The sequence below is a fragment of the Puma concolor genome, chromosome E4 (genome assembly GCF_028749965.1).
Source record: "Puma concolor isolate L17-30 chromosome E4, mPumCon1.1.hap2, whole genome shotgun sequence".
Classification (NCBI taxonomy): domain Eukaryota; kingdom Metazoa; phylum Chordata; class Mammalia; order Carnivora; family Felidae; genus Puma; species Puma concolor.
Window position 1 is genome coordinate 51,589,380 of NC_141683.1, and position 19,945 is coordinate 51,609,324.

Genomic DNA, 19,945 nt, shown 5'->3' on the forward strand with positions numbered 1-19,945 from the left:
GTTATCAATTATATGTTCCATTTTTTTTACTAAATTTTTTGAGAGAAAAAAATTTTTTTTAGTTTTTTTCTTTTTGTGCACGTACACATAAGCAGGGGAGAAGCAAGGAGAGAGAATGAGAGAAAGAGAGAGAGAGAGAGAGAGAGAGAGAGAGAGAGAGAGAGAGAGAATCTTAAGCAGGCTCCACACATGAGATCAGCCAATCTCATGACTGTGAGATCCTGACCTGAGCCTAAATCAGGAGTCGGACACTTAACCAACTGAGCCACCTAGGCGCCCCATTTGTGTCCAGCTTTTGAAATTCTGACCTTCAGATGTTTTTTTAAGGGAGGAATTAGTCTTACAAGGTAAGGATGAAGCTCATTTTGTGAATTACCTCAATTTTTCCTCCTCATTATTAGAAGAAGCTAATTCACTTTGTTTTCACACAGAAATAGGACACAAGTCTCAAAAGCACCACTAAAATAATAGTGTCTCTAACAGTATGAAAATTGTGATTGGTATAGTTGTACCCCCAAATCATAAAGAACAGGGCAGTATCATTACAGATGGGAAGAGCAGACAGTGGTGAGGAAAAGCGATCTGTCTCCAGTAAGAATGGAAACTGACCAAGAAAGATTGTTCTTCATCAAGCACAAAGCTAAGTTCTACCCGCGTTTCTCATCTGATACTCACATTCACCTTTTGAAACAGGTATTATGTCCATTTTACACACAAGACACAGAGGCGCAGAACAGTAAAATTGCCTAAAATTATGCAGCTGAGGAAGAACAGAGATCATGAGTAAAAACTCGGTTTTTTTTTTTAAATACATTAAAAAAAATTTTTTTTTAATGTTCATTCCTTTTTGAGAGAGAGAGAGACAGAGTGAGTGGAGGAGGGGCAAAGGGAGAGGGATACACAGAATCCGAAGCGGGCTCCAGGCTCCGAGCTGTCAGCACAGAGCCCGACGCGGGGCTCGAACCCACAAACTGTGAAATCATGACCTGAGCCGAAGGTGGACACTTAACCGACTGAGCCACCCAGGTGCCCCGTTTTTAACACATTTGGATTCTAAGGTCTACAACATTTCTGTGATGCTATCATCCTTAAACCATACCTGGATAACCTGTTTCAAAATCTGGATTTACTGACTAGACCATACTTGAGACATATGCAGTGATTTTGATGTTTGGCTTAAGGAGAAAAAAAAATATTCTGCATTTCCTCTCTGGGGTGGACAACTTGAAAATGACAAGGGTGTGATGACATATAGTCACATAGTCACAGAGAGCTGCTGAAATCTGATGAAATTTGAAGTTTGATGAGGAAACAGACACTTACTTCCAAAGTAGAAAATGGCGCTACAAGAATTTCTTTGCTCATTCCACCAATGTTTATAAGACACCTACGAGGTTTCCAGCACTGGAAAAGCTACCAGGAATATAATGTAAACAAAAAGCTACAGAAAAAGGGAAAATAACTAATAACGACTCTTGTGAAGGACAGTTAAGAAAAAGGAGGCTTTCAGAAAACAGAGAATATTATTTTCTAGTTTGGAAACAGGAAAGTCGCTGTATTTGGCACCCCTGCTGTCTTCATGAAGACAACTGAACTGCTCTTCTTTGAATGTCCCACTTGGAAAGCGGAAGCAGGAGACCCCCACTCACTGGAAGGCCTGCACTCTGGCCTTCCAAGTTCCCACTGGATGCCTTCATGGTGAAGTGGGTGGAGAAGAGTTCCTCAAGCAGGTGATTTCTCAAGAGGAAGAGAAGGGTCTGAAATGTCCTAAGCCTTTCCCCCTTTAGAGCTACTAATGAAGAGAAGGCTTTCCTCACAGGAAGTTGAGTTTAAGGGACTGAAGGAAAAGGTCTAGACCATCTGGAGCTCCATGAAACATGAGGCCAGACTTCTTCCTCCAGGCACTGCAATTCTAGCTAGGCCTTCACAACAGACTGTGGGGAGTGGCACAGAAAGTTTAGGAAGGCCAGGGATGGGAGAACCAGGCAAGGTGTTTTCTGGCTTTCTCCTTCCCACCCCAGTCCAGTCTTCAAGCTGCCCTCAGGCTCCTGGTGAGCTCCACCCTGCTCAGTGGCCTGCCCTGCAGGATCTTGCCCGGCCGTCTCTCCCCTATCTCAGCCTTCTAGTATCCATTGTCCCTCTCCCTCACTCCCAAACATACCCTGGTTTCAGCCACAGAGAACTTCTTACATTCCCAAGCCTCTAGAACATTCCTCTCTTGATCATGCTTTATGACCCAGAGGAAAAGCCTCCTCATCCTTTGATCCTTCCTGAAGCTCCTAAACAGAAGAATTAGTTGCTTCCTCCAGGGTGTTCCCACAGTACCTTCTACCACAAACAAACCACCTCCCGTGTTGCATTATTATAAATGTCTGTTTTCATGGCCAGATTTTAAGTCTGGTAAATAGAAGGACTATCATTTTTTCATCTCCATATTCCCTGCAATCAGCCCCATTCCAGGGTCCACAGTAAGTTCCGATCAAGGATTGTCCAATGAATAACTGAATGAATTCGTAGGGGCACGCCATTCCCGTCCCCCTCTCCTGAGTCACACATAAGAGTAATTTTTCCTGATCCTCTTGCTTTGACACAGATCCCTGCTGATAAGATAGCACCACTAGCTGGTGAGGAAAAAAGAAGCAATCTGAGGACGGTTTCCAGATGAAATGCAGTACATCTCTAGTACCCATCTCTTGGTCACTGTAGGAGAGCAGCCTTCCAAGGATTTCATTTGTTAGTCTAATAAGGCAACCAAGCTCCCAGACTCCCTGTCATCCCCACCCTTCCCATTCTAAGGAGAGATACCTAACGTAAGTTAGGCAATACAAAATCAGGATGGAGAAGATCCTGTGGTACCACAGGATCTTCTCCATCCTGATTTCGTATTGCCTTTTCTTCCTCTTTTTCATTTATTCGCCTCTCAGATATTTACTGAGCACTTACTACATATTAGACACTGTTCTAGGATATGGGAATATAGTAGTGAATGGAACAGACAATAATCCCTCCTTGGGCTTTTTATTATAGCAGCAGAAAGGGATAGTAAATAAGATACATAAGTAAAATGTATAATATGCCTGGTAATGGTAAGTCCTAAGGAGAAAAAATAAAAAAGGGAAAGGGGGACAGAAAGTGTTAGGTGAGTTAAAATTTTAGCTAGAACAGTCAAAGAGGGCCTGGAATTTGAGTAAAATTCTAAAGAAAGCCAAGGAGCAAGACGTGAAGATACCTGGGAGAAGAACAGTCTAGGCAGAGGGAACTGCAGAGCAAAGGTCCTGAGGTGGGAGTGCACCTGGCATGTTTAAGAATCAGCCAGGAAGCCACTGTGGCAAGATCAGAGTGAGCCAAGGGAAGCGTGTAAGGGAGAAAGTCGGGAAGGTACAGGTGATCACTGGAGGAGAGGGGGCCATGGAACCGAGAACCCAGGTTCTGGGAGGATCAAGTGTGTGGATACCGAAACCAATGAGTTATGCAGGAATATCAGCTCACATGACTATGACCTAGGAGCTAAAATGTTTAAGAAATGAGCAGAGGAGGTGACTGGAGGGTCAGAGGATGACAGAAGATGAGGATGGTGAGTGATTTGCTCCTTTGGCATTAGATTCAAATGTGGGTGACTCCAGGGAGGAGGCAGGGTAATGGCTTGGAAATGGCACTGAGGAGATGGGCGGGGGCGGGGGGGGGGGGGGGGCGGACAGCGGCCCTTCTTCTAGGCCCAGAGGAGAGAAAAGGCAGGGATGGGCATTCTTGGGGTTTCAACTGAGAATGCAAACAAACGGAGAGCCCAGAGAAGAGGCCGCCGATGTACTGGGTCCTACCCACGACTGACTGGACTCCAGATGGCCCTGGGAGAGGATCTTGGGGTTCAGAAAGGGTGGGGACAGAGACAGGGAAGGCAGCTCTCTCGGACTCCCTGTGGTCATTCTTTCCCCGTTTCCAGTTTCATCACCATCTCTTCCAAGCCATCCTTCCCTCTCCACCCTTCTTTCATCTTTATTCATTTCTTTGGCTTCCTCAAAGTCTTCCTGTCCTACTTTTCATTAGCAGTGATTTTCTCTTTCAATTTCCCTTCCTGAATTACCGTTCTCTTATGTCTCCAAGTCCTCCTTCTAGATTATCTTTTAAACTGTCCTTTGGATAGGGGCCATCTTTTTTCCCAAGTGTCCTCTTTTCTCCACCTGAGTTTTAATTTTTCTCTCTAGGAATGAGCCGTGTGGTTGTTTGCTTTAAAGATACTTTGAAAGCCTCGGAAATTACTCCAGGGAATATGCTGTCAGGGATTTCTCAGCCCTCTTACGTCCTTGGCACATAAAAATGTCCCTTTCCTCACCTGGACTTTGACAGGTTCCATCCAGTGCTCCAGCGTGTCAGCAGTGACGTTCTCAGGGAGAACTACGGGGTCACTAGGGGGAATCACACATGATGGGGAACACACAGCACCTGAAGGAACAGAAATTTACAGCAGAGACTTGAACTTCCTAGATCTCAGTCTTTTTCATCCTGGAATCGACAGCTTTGATTTTTTAAGGGCAATTAATTTCTATGTTATGGGTCACCACATAATCACGGTTATAGGCAGGGCTGACATTCATCTACCATGTACCTGTAGAGACCCTTCTACACTAATTGCGACAGAGATCACTGCTCCATGTTAACTCCCCTTGACCCGATGTCCACTCCTCTTTCTGGTCCAGAACAGCCCCTCCTCTGCAATCTCTGAACCCCTGCATGATCCAGCAATTAAAAGTTTGACTCTTGGTCCTGCAGACTCCCAAGACCCCACTCTAGGACCCTGGCCAGCCGAAGACTATCCTGATTGGCACATGCCTTTTAGCACATTTAATATCATTCCTGCTTATATGATCTCTGGAAGGCTGATAATTACAGCAGCCATCACCTAAGAGGTGTACTAGCTGGGGGGACAATGGCCCAGAAATGATGAAGGCAGATTTATGTCTGTTGCCCCACTGAACATTATGCTGGCAGCCAAGAAACCTATGTGTTTAAAAGAGAAAGCAACAGGAAATTAGAAGCAGAGATTTTGGTCATGTGTTAGCCTTCTGAAGGAAAATCTTGCTCTACTCCCTTGTATGTGGGTCCAAGTGTCTTAGAAAATTCTATTCAAAGACGGCTTGCTCCCAGGGTTCCGTTTCCTCATCTATAGATATGCTCATCTCCAAGTTTCTTTGCAGCTCTTGCTATCTCTATTTCTGTGTTTTTTACAAACCTATGAAATAACTCAAAATGCTACATGACTCTTAAGTGCTCTATATATGTGAGCACATGACATTTTAATGCAGAAAGTAGAGAGTGGGGAGATGAGAATTTGCTCACGAAATACCATTCAAGAGGCCCAGTCTGAGCACCCCACTACTCTGTGCCTGGCCATGAGATATCTTGGTGCAAAGAGCAGCTTGAAGATGATAAAGAACTGTCTCAGAAACTAATGAGCTTTCTCATTCACTCAAATTATACCCATTGGCGTGACACAGAATGACATAAAATTACTCCTTACTTATGCAGTTCAGAACTCAGGGTTAACCTTACAAGGTTTGCCACAAACAGCATCTCTTTTCTATGATGCTTATGGCCAGCCAGGGCAAAGTTGAATCAACTTCTCTATAGATCAGCTCCGACCACAGAGTTGCAATTACTTGATTCAGAAGTTGCCCAGAGGCTCCGGAGCCTGGTCCCCTGTAGAGAAAGAATGGCCGAAGGGCAATGCAATGCAAGCCTGCAATCTCCAAGCGGCCCTTTCAGGAGGGAACGCCCTGCTCCAGATACAAGGGCAGAAATGACAGAGAAGGGACTCAGGACGTGTGTGGTATGTGGCTACACATTCCCGCCTGTCCTCTTGGACTACAACTCAACTCCTGCCACAAATCAATCCACTCTCCGCCTGCTGCTAAGTGGGTGACATGACCAGACACTCTGCAAACGGCTCAGCAGCAGCACCAATACCAACGGCACACACATGTGCAAGAGTAAAACGGATGCGTTTGCCATAAATTTCATTTTTACTGAAGCAGCGAAGAGTCAACTTGCACCTCCAACCACTCCTCAGGGAAGACAGTGGATCTGACTCCAAATCCAGCGAGGCCTCATAAAAGGATGCCTTGGGAGCAGAACTCAGCATCTCGTCCCAAACTTACCAATCCCGTATCCCTGCTCACACTTGTACTCCACAAAATTCAGCTCCGACGGGGGTGGTGGGCACTCCCCTTGTAGGTTCTCACACAACTTGAACTCCTCAGTCCACAGTCCCTCCTTAGTGCAGAGGATAGGAACCTAGAATATCAGAAGTAAACATTTCCATTCTTATTTTGTTAATTTCATTTAGAACAAAGGGGAAAAAGAGGTCTGATTAAATGGTAGTGTTCTCCAATTTTTAGGACCTGGACTAAAAGACACGATTGAAATAATAAACCATGTTGTTACTGACCACAAAATAAAAATAAAAAATGAGAAAAGTTAAGACAATTTTTTTTTTGGCGTCTTGACATGAAGAAATCATGAACAATCTTGTCATTAATGAAATTTATTAACAATGTGTTTTCCTTCAGATAGAAGGATTCAGACAGTTGTCAACTGTAGCCCACATATTCGTAGCTATTTTTGGACTTTTTTCCACAGATGGCGTTGTTTTGCATCGATTCATCCATACTATCACACCAATGCTGCTTGTAGCAAATGTCAGATTTTTTTCAAGAGGAGTGTGATCCAGTGAAGCCAATTCATAATCTTTATGAAGGTGTTTTTGCCTTTCTGCTTGAATGGGCACATCACGGTTGCTTTTGGTCTCACCAAAGTTTTATTCCTTCTCTCCATAGGTGTGCTGGTTTGTGTAACTCTTGGCTCTACAGCCCCAATGATCACAAAGCATACTATATGCAGATCACAGAGAAAATAGCAGCAAATCGCAAAACCCAAGGAAGCAAGGTTTTAGAATTGTAGATAACTCTCCCTTCATCCAGGGCCAACTCCTTGAGGCCTTAAACAATCCGTGCAAACGGATGTGTTTGATTTCTCTGGGGTCTCATTTCATGGCCTATTCTTTCCACATCTGTCCAGCAGTGCTTACCTTGGAGTGCTGGACACTGAGATAGACATGGGCCAGGAGAGCAGTCAAGGTCATTGATCTCTGCCTAGGAAGTCTGCCTAACTTCCTGCCTCATGTATGTGTGTGGTACTTGAAAAGATTCAAACCTGACATTGATTTTAATCATGTAACCACGATAAGACTGTGGTTTTCATTTGAGACCTCTTGCGCCAAAATCCTAGGGAGAATGGTAGTCAAACGGTGCTTTTTGCCTCGCCTTTGCCGAGGAATTTGTGTTTCTACTCAGGACTCCGTTCTGTTGAAAAACATGATAGCAGCTTTCATAGCCAGGTTAGGTCAGTGGCCATACATGGGAGGAAATCACACTGACTGCCAAATCAAAATCCCAGCATTTCTGGAATTTACCCAGGGACCCAACCCATCCGGTTTTTCCTTTTATCCAAGAGGAAGTTCTAAATTCAGGAGAAACTATTCCAAAAACATGGTCTCTTCTGAATTCTCCATCAAATAATAGCAACACCACTGGGTAGAACCCCAACTTAGGAAGGCCCTGCCTGTTGGGATTCATTTAGATCATCTCTGGTGAACATTCTTGGATGGGTCATCAGGATTAGAGCATGGCCTGCTCCAAAACCAAGTTCAAGTCATCTTACCCTTCCGCTTTCCTGGTTACAGCTGAGCACACACCGGCTGTTGAGTTCAAAGCCATTGGTACATTCATACATGCCTTCAAAGACAGGGGAAGGGGGCTCACACACCACTGGAACGCAGCTGCCTTGCTCCCAGATGCCACCCTCCAGGCACTGTATCTTCAGGAAATTGCTGATGAGACATGAAACAAAATAGCCCGTTAGACTTCCGCAAGGAGGTCATGGGAGAAGACTGAATTCTCCATAAGTCTAAGGAGTAGCAAATAGGCGGGAGCAGTTCGTTCTTGTTAGCTATGGGTCCTACCTCTCCAGTCTAATTTCCAAGTCATGGAAGGAAAAAATAGTAGTATACACTTAGTATCAGCGATAGCAGTAGCTCCTGTATAGTATAGACATACCTTGGAGACACTGCAGGTTTGGCTCCAGACTATCACAAGAAAGCAGATATTGCAATAAAGTGAGTCAAATGAATTTTTTGGTCTCCAGTGCATTTAAACCTATGTTTACACTCTACTGTGGTCTATGAAGTGTGCACCAGCATTATGTATGAAAAAACAATGAAACTTAATCATATCCACATTTTGATTTAAAGTGAGCTATGCGTGGGGTGCCTGGGGGGCTCAGTCAGCTAAGCATCTCACTTTGGCTCAGGGCTGTGATCTCACAGTTCCTGAGTTCAAGCCCCGCATTGGGCTCTCTGTTGACAGCTCAGAGCCTGGAGCCTGCTTTGGATTCTGTGTGTGTCTCTCTCTCTGGCCCTCTCCCACTTGTGCGCTCTCTCTCTCTCTTACAAAAACAAACATTAAAAATTTTTTTAAATAAAAAAATAAAAATAAAGTGAGATACATGTGATTCTTCCTTTTACCCAAACACTTAGAGAACGTCGTGGGGTTATTAACTGGCCTAATTCTAGTTTTATTGTGTCTCTGTATTCAGAGGCTCAAGGAGAGGGAGAGGGACAGGGGAATGGCCAGACAGTGAAGTAGTCAGAACACCCATGATATGTATCGGTTAAGTTTGCTGCCTTATATAGGTGTGGTTCATGGTGCCCCAAAATGATTATAATAATAACATCAAAGATTGCTGATTACAGATCACCATAACAAATACAATACTAATGAAAAAAAGTCTAAGATAGTGTGAGAATTACCAAGATATGACACAGAGACAAGTGGTGAGTAAATGCTGTCGGAAAAATGATGCCTATAGACCTGCTCAGTGTTGCCACGAGGCTTCTATTTGTAAAAAACTGCAATGTCTTCAGAGCACAATAAAGTGAAACACCATACAACTAGGTATGCTTGCAATATATGATATATTACTCTCAAGAGAGCTTGATAAATACCAGTTCAGGGTCTAACCTGTTTACAGTTGGGTTTTATATAAGACTTTCATCTTGAGAAGTCTCACTCCTAAGTGCACTGGGAGATGCCAGGTAGGATGACGGGAAGAAAAAGTTATGCCAAACTCAGTGGACTACCCAGAAGTGACTTGGGATCATCAGTGTTAATATGGTAACACAACTGATAATGCTACCACTGTTTCTTAGTTCTCTGGAGAGGGGAGAAGATGCAGCACACAGATTTTCTTTTAAAACAGAGTTTCTTTTAAAACTCTTATCCTGAACTTCTGAAGGGCAAGAATCTCACTAGAGATTACCATGGCCATTTTGTTTGTTTGCGAGTCCATGACTTCCTTGGAAAGGATTCACAGCTTTTGTCAGATTCTCAGAGGGGGCACGACTCAGCACTGGGCCCGAAACAACTGCTCTTCCTTCTAGCGCACGAACATGGCCTCCAACCAGAGAGACTGCTTTGGGGTAGACAGCAGTCAACAGAACTGGGTCTTGATACGGTGAATTCCATTCCATTCCCCTTCTGACTCACTGCCAATTTGAGGGTGTTTTCCATGTTGCTGTTTTAATGCATCCACTTCTGATTCAGAATGATTCTGGATGGCTCAGTCAGTTGAGCGTCTGACTTCGGCTCAGGTCATGATCTCATGGTTCGTGAGTTCAAGTCCTGAGTCAGGCTCTGTGCTGACAGCTCAGAGCCTGGAGCCTGCTTCAGATTCTATGTCTTCCTCTCTCTCTCTCTGCCCCACCCCTGCTTGTGCTCTGTGTCTCTCTTTCAAAAATGAATAAACATTAAAAAAAATTAAAAAAAAAAAAAGAATGATTCTGGCTACATGCTTGTGATTCTAAGATAGAAATAATCCATTGGCCATTGACTCAACCATATGGTAACCCTAAATGATTATTTTACAGTGTCGTGACCCTCTTTTTAAATTCAAATACACCAACAACTTTTAATTACTGTTGTACTATTATACAATGCCTCCTGTGGGCTTCCCAGGTATTCTAATATTACACTACTAAAATATTTATCACATTGTTTTATAAATGTGTACATGTCTCTCTTTTCCAGTGAATTGGAAACTTCCTGAGGGCAAGGATTGTATCTTGTCCTTGTTTTTAATTCCTAAGAATAATTCCTAAATAGTATCTAGCTACATTAGGCATTAGTTAAGTATTTTCCAAGTTGAGTAATTTAACCCCAATTCACAGTGTATTAGGCATATTGCAGAGCACATTACACACGGTAACACTGAATGATCAGAATACTCGTTGTGAAATAGTATTATTATTCCTATATCATAAAGAAACAGACTCAGAAATGTTAAGTAATTATCCCTACAGCACAGAATGCATTTGATTTCAAATAATTTAAATGAATTTTAATAGTTTAAACATTTAAACAATATCCTCCTAGAAACAAGTGAAGGAGTATTCCTTAGTCTGGTTTTTTAATGTTTATTTATTTTGAGAGAGAGGGAGAGAAAGATAGCAAGTGGGGGAAGGGCAGAGAGTGAGGGAGAGAGAGAATCCCAAGCAGGCTCCGTGCTTTCAGCACAGAGCCCAATGCGCGGCTTGAACCAATGAACTGTGAGATCATGACCTGAGCGGGTATCAGGAATTGGATGCTTAACCAACTGAGTCACCCAGGTGCCCCTGTTTGTTTTTGAGGTAGAATTGTTATATAATTTGTTAGTTTCAGATATACAACATGATAATTTGATACTTGTATATTTGTATACATTACAAAATGATCACCACAGTAAGTCTAGTTACAATCTATTACCATGCAATTGACATCATTCATACATTTCATTTACTCCCAACTCCCTTCCCCTCTGATAACCATCCATCTGTTCTCTGTATCCATGAGTTTTGTTTCATTTGTTCATCTGTTTTGGGTTTTTTGATTCCACAAATAAGAGAAATATATGGTATTTGTCTTTCTCTAACTTATTTCATTTAGCATAATACCCTCAAGATCTATCCATGTTGTCACAAATGGCAAGATTTCCTTCTTTTTTTAAAAAAAAAAAAGTTTATTTACTTATTTTTGAGGGCAGGGGGAACATGCATGGAGAAGAGGCAGAGAGAGAGGGAGAGAGAGAATCCCAAACAGGCTCCACTCTGTCAGTGCAGAGCCCAACTCAGCGCTTGATCCCATGAACAATGAGATCATGACCTGAGCCAAAATCAGGAGTTGGACACTTAACTGACTGAGTCACCCAAGATTTCCTTCTTTTTAATGACTGAGTAGTATCCCATTGTGTATATACACTACATTTTCTTTATCTATTCATCCATTGATTGACACTTGGTTGTTTCCATATCTTGGCTATTGTAAATAATGCTGCAATGAACATAGGGAGGCATGTATCGTTTCAAATTTGTGTGGTTTTTTTTTTTTTGATAAGTACCCAGACATGAAATAGCTGGATCACTTTGTAGTTTTATTCTTGATTTTCTGAGGTTCCTCCATACTATTTTCCATAGTGGCTACACTAATTTACATTCACACCAACAATGTACGAGGGTTCCCTTTTCTCCACATCCTCTTCAACACTTGCTATTTCTTGTCTTTTTGATAATAGCCATTCTAACAAATTTGAAAGGATATCTTCCCATGGTTTTGACTTGTATTTCCCTGATTAATGATTTTGAACATCTTTTCATGTGCCTGTTGGCCATCTGTATGTCTTCTTTGGAAACATGTCGATTTTTAATGGGGTTGGTTGTGGGGTTTTTTGCTATTGAGTTGTTTGAGTTCTTTACAAATTTGGGGTATTAAACCCTTATTGATTATATGATTTGCAAACATTTTCTCCCATTCAGTAGGTTGCCTTTTCTTTAGATTGTTGGTTTCCTTTGCTATGAAGAAGCTTTTTACTTTGATGTAGTCCCACTTGTTTATTTTTGTTGTTGTTGCCTTTGATTTTGGACTCAAATCCAAAAATTCAATGCCGAGACCAATGCTGAGGAGCTTATCTCCTATGTTTTCTTCTAGGAGTTTTATGGTTTCAAGTCTCACATTTAAGTCCTTGATCCATTTGGGGGCAATTTTTGTGTAGAGTGTGAGACAGTGGTCTAGTTTCATTGTTTTGCATGTGGCTGACCAGTTTTTCCCAACAGCATTCATTAAAGAGACTTCCCTTTTCCCACAGAATATTCTTGGCTCCTTTGTTGTAAATTAATTGACCATATTTGTGTGGGTTTATCGTTGGGCTCTCTATTCTGTTCCATTGATTGATATGTCTGGTTTTATAACAACACTATATTGTTTTGATTACCACAGTTTTGCAGTATAGTTTGAAATCAGGGAGCGTGATACCTCCAGCTTTGTTCTTTCTCAAGATTGCTTTGACTATTCAGGGTCTTTTGTGGCCCCATACAAATTTTAGAACTACTTGTTCTAGTTCTGTGAAAAACACTATTGGCATTTTAATAGAGATTGCAGTGAATTTGTAGATTGCTTTGAATACTATGGGTATTTTAACAATATTAATTCTTCTAATCCAAAAGTATGGAATATCTTTCCATTTACTTTTGTCTTCTTCAATTTCTTTCATCAATGTCTGAGTTCTTAGTACACACATCTTTTTACCTCCTTGGCTATATTTATTCCTAGGTATTTTTTTTTCAGTGCATTGGTAGATGGGGTTGTTTTCTTAATTTCTGTGGTAATTTGTTATTAGTGCCTAGAAACAATTTTACTGAATTCATTTATTAGCTCTTCACTGAACTAAGAAATGCAACTTCACTGAGTTCATTTATTAGTTCTGAAATTTTGTGTGTGTGTGTATGGAGTCTTTAGGGTTTTCTCTATATAGTATCATATCATCTACAGACAGTTACAGTTTTAGTTCATTTCTCATTTGGATGTCTTTTATTTCTTTTCTTGCCTAATTGCTATGGCTAGGAGTTCCAAAACTACGTTGATAAAAGTGGCAAGAGTGGGAATCCTTGCCTTGTTCCTAATCTTAGAGAAAAGCTTTTGGCTTTTCACCGTTTATTATGATGTTAAATAGTTACTAAGATTCATACTTTTATTCCCAGGAATATTAGAGTAAAAATCTGATTTTATGACTGGAATTCTGAAGCATCATGGTTTATGTGAACATATATCTACTATCTGCTAATAATAAATACTATTTATGAGTTATATTTCAGGTATTTGGCAAGACACACACACACACACACACACACACACATATATATATATATATATATATATATATATATATATAATTTCATTGAATCTTCCAAATGGCAGTTAAGGTAAATAGACTATTATCCACATTTCAGAGAAGGAAACTGGGCCTGAGAGAGATTTAAAGTGAGCTCAAAGATCTACAGTAAAAGGTATATTAGGACCTGGACCTAGGTGAGCTTCTGCCAAAGCCTGTGGCTGGTCCTTCCACTGTGTCAGGTTTAAATGCTTCTTTTATGCTCTATAGCCCACTTTGAATATTAACAGAATCTCTATCTTAGTGAATATCCCAGATGCCCTTTATCCTGATACCACATCTATGCGTATGGCAAAAAAAGAAGATTCATTTCAAATTTCTGTATGGAGTAATAAATAACAGATCGAATATTACACAAATCTTAGTATACAGCTCAAGGAATTTCTACATGTGAATATACCTGAATAATCACTCAGATCAAGAGAAAGAGTATTTCCAGCTCCTCAGAAATCCCCTGGTGTTCCTTACAGTTAAACCTTCCCACACCCCTGCAACCCACACTATTCTGACTTTTTCATTAGCACAGATTAGTTTTGCCTGCTCTGCAACTTGATATAAATGAAATCATATACCATGTACTAGTTCGTATATGGCTTCTTTCCCTTAAAAACCGATGCCACTTAAAAATGTTTTCCCAAATGTAATTTCAATGAAAGGTTTGTAGTTGTTTTGATTATAACTAAACTCCTTTTTGTCCCTCTTATAGACTGGAGAGTCTACTCTTCTTTCACACTACAGAATTTATATCCTCCCAGGGACTCTCTTCTTTCTACCACCTCCCGCAGATGAGATCCTTCCTCTACCTCTGCTGAACTGACATCCTCCAGCTGGAGAGAGCAGGCAATACCACCGACACCAGGGGAGAGGCAAGACTGTAAAACCTTGCATGTCAGCATGGCTATAAAGGAAAACCCTTGCTTGGCCAAGATGATAATATTTTGACTTCATGTGGTATTTTTCTCTGAATTGGTTGGAACTCTTCAACATGGAAATAGTCCTCCCTTTTCCTGCCCAGAGTGGAGAGCCATTCAAGAATGCCAATTTCATATACTTCCTTGCCAGTTTAATAACCTCAGGGATGAAGGTAGATAGATCAAACTTGCATGGGGAAGAGTGCCTTGGGCAATGTCGGTGGTACCTGAACAATGTGACAGGCCCTGCACTCCAAACTACCAGTAATACCACTAAAATTTAGAGAGGGAGAATGCTGGAAGGTAGTTCTCACTGGTATCCCTGGACTCCATCAGAGGTACTACAGGCAGGAGTGAAAGGAGGTTGGGAGAGATACCTGATTTCCTAGGAAATAGCATTTCATTTATACAGGGGTCCCTATGCCCCCTTAACCTCATGGATTCGCCTTCCTTGTTTCTTCTCCCTTGTATGGGGATGGCCTATTATGGTCACTTTTCCACACACCTCTCACAGCTTCTGCCTGGCACTCTATCAGATGACATACTTCAGGTTCTACACTCAGACTTCTCACAACACATTTGATTGGTCAATTCCTCAAGGCCCAATAGCAAGCACTGTCTCACTAGCTCCATGTCAATGCTGTCAATCCCTGTTTGTGGCACTAACCTTGGATCCCATAGTAAGGAGCCTGGCACTTGAGTGCCATGGGCTGGTTCTGGCCAGAAGGGACTGTGATTGTGGCAAAGATTCAGTGTCCCGACTCCTTCCAGTTCCAAGAAATCTGTTTCCACCTAGGGCCCTTGAAGGGGACTACAGCCTATAGCAATGACAAGACTTTGATCTCCAGGGGTGCCACAGATCCCTCTGCTAAGTTTAGTGTTGAGAAATGACCTCTGAGCCTTTTAAAATCATTAATGAAAAAAAATTGGTTATTCACAGTGGTTCAACTCGTTCACATAAAGTGTTATGAATCAAGAGTCAAGAGGTACTTTGAAATCATGTAGTGAACAGGTTTGTGTTTCAAAGAATGATGGTATTAGATACTAGATCAATGCACACAGGCAGACCCTCACCAGGACAGGGTTTCCAAGACTTCTTTGATAGTCCAGTCCAAATGTCCTTCAGATGAAACATTCTACTCACTGACTATCTGCTATATTTTTTTCATTCCAGTGGAGTAAAAGAGGCTAAACTATCACATTAGGAACCATGAAGAGACTTGCCCAATGCCACATTGCAAGCAATTCACTGGCAGAAGAGAACAGAATCTGGAGTTTTCAAATCATAATATAACGCAAATCCTCAGACCAGTGGTTTCCAAATGACATTTGTAGGCCAATCATGGAGACATTTTAAAGACCTAGATTGACAGGCTTACTAAATCAAGTACCCTGGGACTGGCCTAGCACTCTGTATTTTTTTTAATGGGCCAGCAGTCTTCCTATGTAGCCAGGTTGGCAAACTACTAAAATCGACATTAATTTCCAATAGCAAAAATTAACCTTGCCTGTAGAAATCAGAGAGCAAAATCACCTACCTAACAACCCTGGTGAAAAAGGCTGGACGCTTAGCAAAGACCAAACAGAAACAGCTACAGCCAGACAACTTACTCTGGAAATGGTATCATGAGGAGTTGGGGGTAGGGGGCAGGTTTGTATTTATTTTCCTTCTAAGTACTCCAGACAAATCACCACAATTTCCAAGTTAGAAGATGCTTTTTCCAATTTCCAGAACTTGTGGTATCCACCTAGTGCTGAAAATCCAGCTGTGCTCTTTCTGCTTCTTACTCCACTGCCAGAAATAAAGATCTTGTAATCAAAACTTGGCTGAAAGTTTGACTGATGTTGCTGGAGGCACATGAGTTTACCCTACCCCATCCTTCTATCACCACTGCAGGGTTTTCAAAAGTAGTATTTACTTTTGAAAGGATGCTTGTTGAGTCCGAGAGAAGTATCATGTCTTTACCCATCAAGGGCATCCGGTGTCTCCAGTGGGTAGTCCCTCATGAATAATAACAATAACAGAAAACCAATAAAATATTGCGCACTGAAGTGTTAGGGATCATGCAGAAGAATATATATCTATATCATTCGATCCTCAAACCCACCCGGTGTGATAAGGACGATTGTTATGTGAGTTCTTCATTCCTTTATCTTCCCGCATTCTTTTCCTCAATGACACCCCCTATCATCATCTATCCTGTTGCTTAAATTTGAAACTTAAAACACATCCTTGATTCTACTCTGTCTCTCAATATTACCTTTTCTCCAAGCCCCCATCTGATCTTATTCAATCCATCAGCAAGTCCTCTCAGATTCTCCTCCCAAATATCAGTGGAATCTGTCCCCATACCTCTTGCATCTCCACTGTTATGAGCGCTAGCCCAAGTTTCCACCCCTCACTTCCTTACTGGACACCCCACTTCTCTCCTCTGGATTCCTTTCTATCCAGTTGGCAGACACCGGTCGGCGAGATATTTTATAAAATAAATAAATACGTTACATCATGTCATTTTCTTGCTTAGAACATTTCAGTTGCCTCCTCTTGCATGGAAAAAAAAAATCCAAACTTTCTCAATTCTTACTCACAAGGCCCTGCATGATCTGGCCCCACTCTCTCTGACCTCATCCTACCCCATTCACCTTCTTTAATGTAGTTTGTCCACATTGGACTTAGAATCCCAAGCACAACCAAGTTCTTTCCTACCAAAGGAAATTCTCCCTGCTTGTGTTTTTCCTTTTGCTTTTCTGAGTGGCTCTTTTTCATATCTAAAAATAATTTTTGCCACCCCAGAGCAACCTTATTTTACACCTTTATTATTTTCCGTTTTTAAACAAAGCACCTATCTTTCAAAGATGGCATGCTCTGTAAGTTTTTTTTTTTTTTTTTGGTTTTATGAATTTGTTTCCTGTCACCCTCACTGGAATGTAAGCTTGGTAAGAGTAAGACCTTATTTACTATCATATCTTCAGTGGCCGGCACAATGTCTGGTACATAACAGGCACCAATAAACACGGGTTCAATGAACATATAAATGTTTATTTTATAGACGAGGTAAGTAAGGCTTTAGAAAACTAAGATACCTTGCCTGGGATTATCTAAGTGGTTGATGGAAGAAAAGGGATCCATCTGATGGCAATGCCTAAGTCATAACAGGGAAGCACCAGTATTCCTAGAAATGGAGGAGCAGACAAAGTACCTCCCTTTACCTAGTACAAGTGCACTGCGTGTCACCAAGTCCTACCACATAGAACATCCCCAAAAAGCAAGGAGTAACTGCATTATTTTTATTACATAAATAAGGAAACTGAAGCGTTAACTGGTTAAGTGTTTTGTGTGACACACAGGCAGCTTTTTTCGAACTGAAATTCGAAGCCTCTTTGCTCAGAATAGAGTTTAGCCCCCTGCCACTTAAAACGTGGTTCCCAGCACGGTAGCACTAGAATCACCTGGGAGTCTGGTAGCAATGCTGAATCCCAGGCTCCACCCAAGGCCGACTCAATCAGAGTCTGCATTTCAACCAGATCCCCAAGTGATTCCTATGCTCATTCAGGTTTGAGAAGTTCTGCTCCAGACTATGTTAAAAGACAGTGTTCTAGCCCCACCCCGGAGAGAACCATCAGCACTTCCGAACTCCATACCAGCTCTTAACCAACTGCAGACCTGGTTTCTCAAGCCAATATCCTAGATGAAGAGCAGTCACGGGCAGTCCGTGGCCCGTGGGTGATTCCGGCCTCTCTACAGCAGGCCTGCTGATGTTTAGCCCCAGTCTACTGTACCGGACTAGAAATGGCATCAGCAGGACCATCCCACCAGACACATTGGCTTTGGTTTTTCCTTCTTCCCTGACTCAAAAAAATGCCCCTTACAGAGCTCTTTTTCCACGTAAAATAGAGCCTCTCTGAATGAGCTAAGTCCTAAAAGTAGGTACAGTTCTACTTGGAAGCCCCACCCCTCACTTCTTTTTTTAAAAAATGTTTATTTTGAGAGAGAGAGAGACAATGTGTGTGTGACCAGGGGAGGGGCAGAAAGAGAGAGAATTCCAAGCCGACTCCACGCTTTGGCACAGAGCCAACACAAGGAGGAGATCAAGACCTGAGCTGAAATCAAGAGTCGGATGCTTCACCGACTGAGCCACCCAGGTGCCCCCCAACCCCTCACTTCTATCTTTGGACTTTCTGCTACTAAATCTTAGGTCTCCAAATCTGCAGATGCAACAATGCCCTGCCCCCGGTCTGAATACCTAACTCAAGGTCGAGGTCCTTCTCTACCTCTTACTGTGCCGGCCTTGGTTGTCCAACCCTCAGCCGCTCTCCTTTTAAGTCCAATAGCTCCTACTTAATCTCTTTTGCACGAGTCCCTTGGCCCCTCACGTCATTCTCCATATAGTTAACAGGGTTACCTTCCTACTGAATCTTCTCAGGTTACCCCCAGATTTTAACACATTCTGAAGTTCCTCTCTAATGCATGTGATTTAAACCCAAACATGTACAATGGCAATTAACATTATTCTGCAGAATTCTAATACTCATTCCCTTCAGTGTGTATTTGCAGACCTGGTAATTACACTGAAATGCTGGAGTGAACTGGGTCCGAGACAAAAACTATTAAACAGGGATCTCTTGCCTTCACCATCTTCCATCATTCACTTATTTGTCTATTCATACATCCACTCAACAAGTATTCACTGAGCATCTAGTATGTGCCCGTGCATTACAGAAAGCCCTGCAGTTGTAGATACAGATACCAGAGTAGTTGTAGAACCAGAGTACTGACCTATGGGGGGCCCGGAGAGGGAGCCACCAGCACTGCTTGGGGACATGAAGGATATCAGGAAAGAAACACTTTGAGATGGGTTCATTAGACAGGGAAGGAGACAAGGTCATACCTGCCGGAAGAACGCTGCGTGAAAGAACCCAGAGGTGTGAAAGGTGGAGTGTGTTTGAAGCCTTGGCCAAAAGTATAAATGGGAAAAGTGTGCACATATGCACGTGCGCCCAGCCTAATTTCTGAAGTATGTTCAGCTTTATCTTGCTCTATCTTGTGTTCCGGAAGAGGCAAGGCAAGAGAAGCACCTGGGGGAGGGAAGGTAGGACAAAACTCTGGCCAAAAAGGGCCCCAAACTGTCTGAATTCAATATCAGAGGGCAGGTTCTCTCACTGCAAGAACTCTTTTGTCTATCTTCACAAAGTGTTCAGTGTATGAATTCCTTCAGGTATTGCTAGATCTCTGTTCCCGGTAAGCCCAGGTCACAGACAGGCCAGATAGAAAGTGCTCACAGTAGGGGCACCTGGGTGGCTCAGTCAAGTTAAATTTCCAACTCTTGATCTCTGCTCAGGTCGAGATCTCACGGTTGTGAGATGAAGCCCCGCGTCGGGCTCTGCACTGATAGCACGGAGCCTGCTTGGGATTCTCTCTGCCCCTCTCTCTCCCTTTCTCTGCCTGTCCCCAGCTTGCACGTGTGCGTTCTCTCTCTCTCTCTCTCTATCTCTCAGATAAATAAATAAACTTAGAAAAAAGGGAAGTGCTCACAGTAGAAACACACATCCCCACACTCACCTTGGAACTAACTCTTCAATCACTGCATATCATTGTAGCTCCTTGTCCAGAAGTCATAGTAATGATAAAATCTGAGCCCACTAAGTTCTGAGAACTTCTGGAAGGTTGTGATATGCCTAAGGACTTTGGAATTCACACAGGGGAATCCCACATTTACAGTGCTCCA

The 19,945-nt window shown here is 42.2% G+C and overlaps 1 protein-coding gene across 1 annotated transcript in view; it reads right to left on the reverse strand.

Annotated features, from left to right (window-relative positions):
- The window catches only part of PAPPA2 (pappalysin 2), a 275,450-nt gene that overhangs the window by 49,129 nt on the left and 206,376 nt on the right, over nucleotides 1-19,945 (reverse strand). Inside the window, exons 18-20 of the mRNA XM_025921163.2 lie at nucleotides 7,714-7,882; nucleotides 6,153-6,288; nucleotides 4,331-4,440 (exon numbers count right to left, since the gene is read on the reverse strand). Coding sequence (XP_025776948.1) covers nucleotides 4,331-4,440; nucleotides 6,153-6,288; nucleotides 7,714-7,882 — 415 coding nt within the window. The remainder of the gene's footprint in view (nucleotides 1-4,330; nucleotides 4,441-6,152; nucleotides 6,289-7,713; nucleotides 7,883-19,945) is intronic.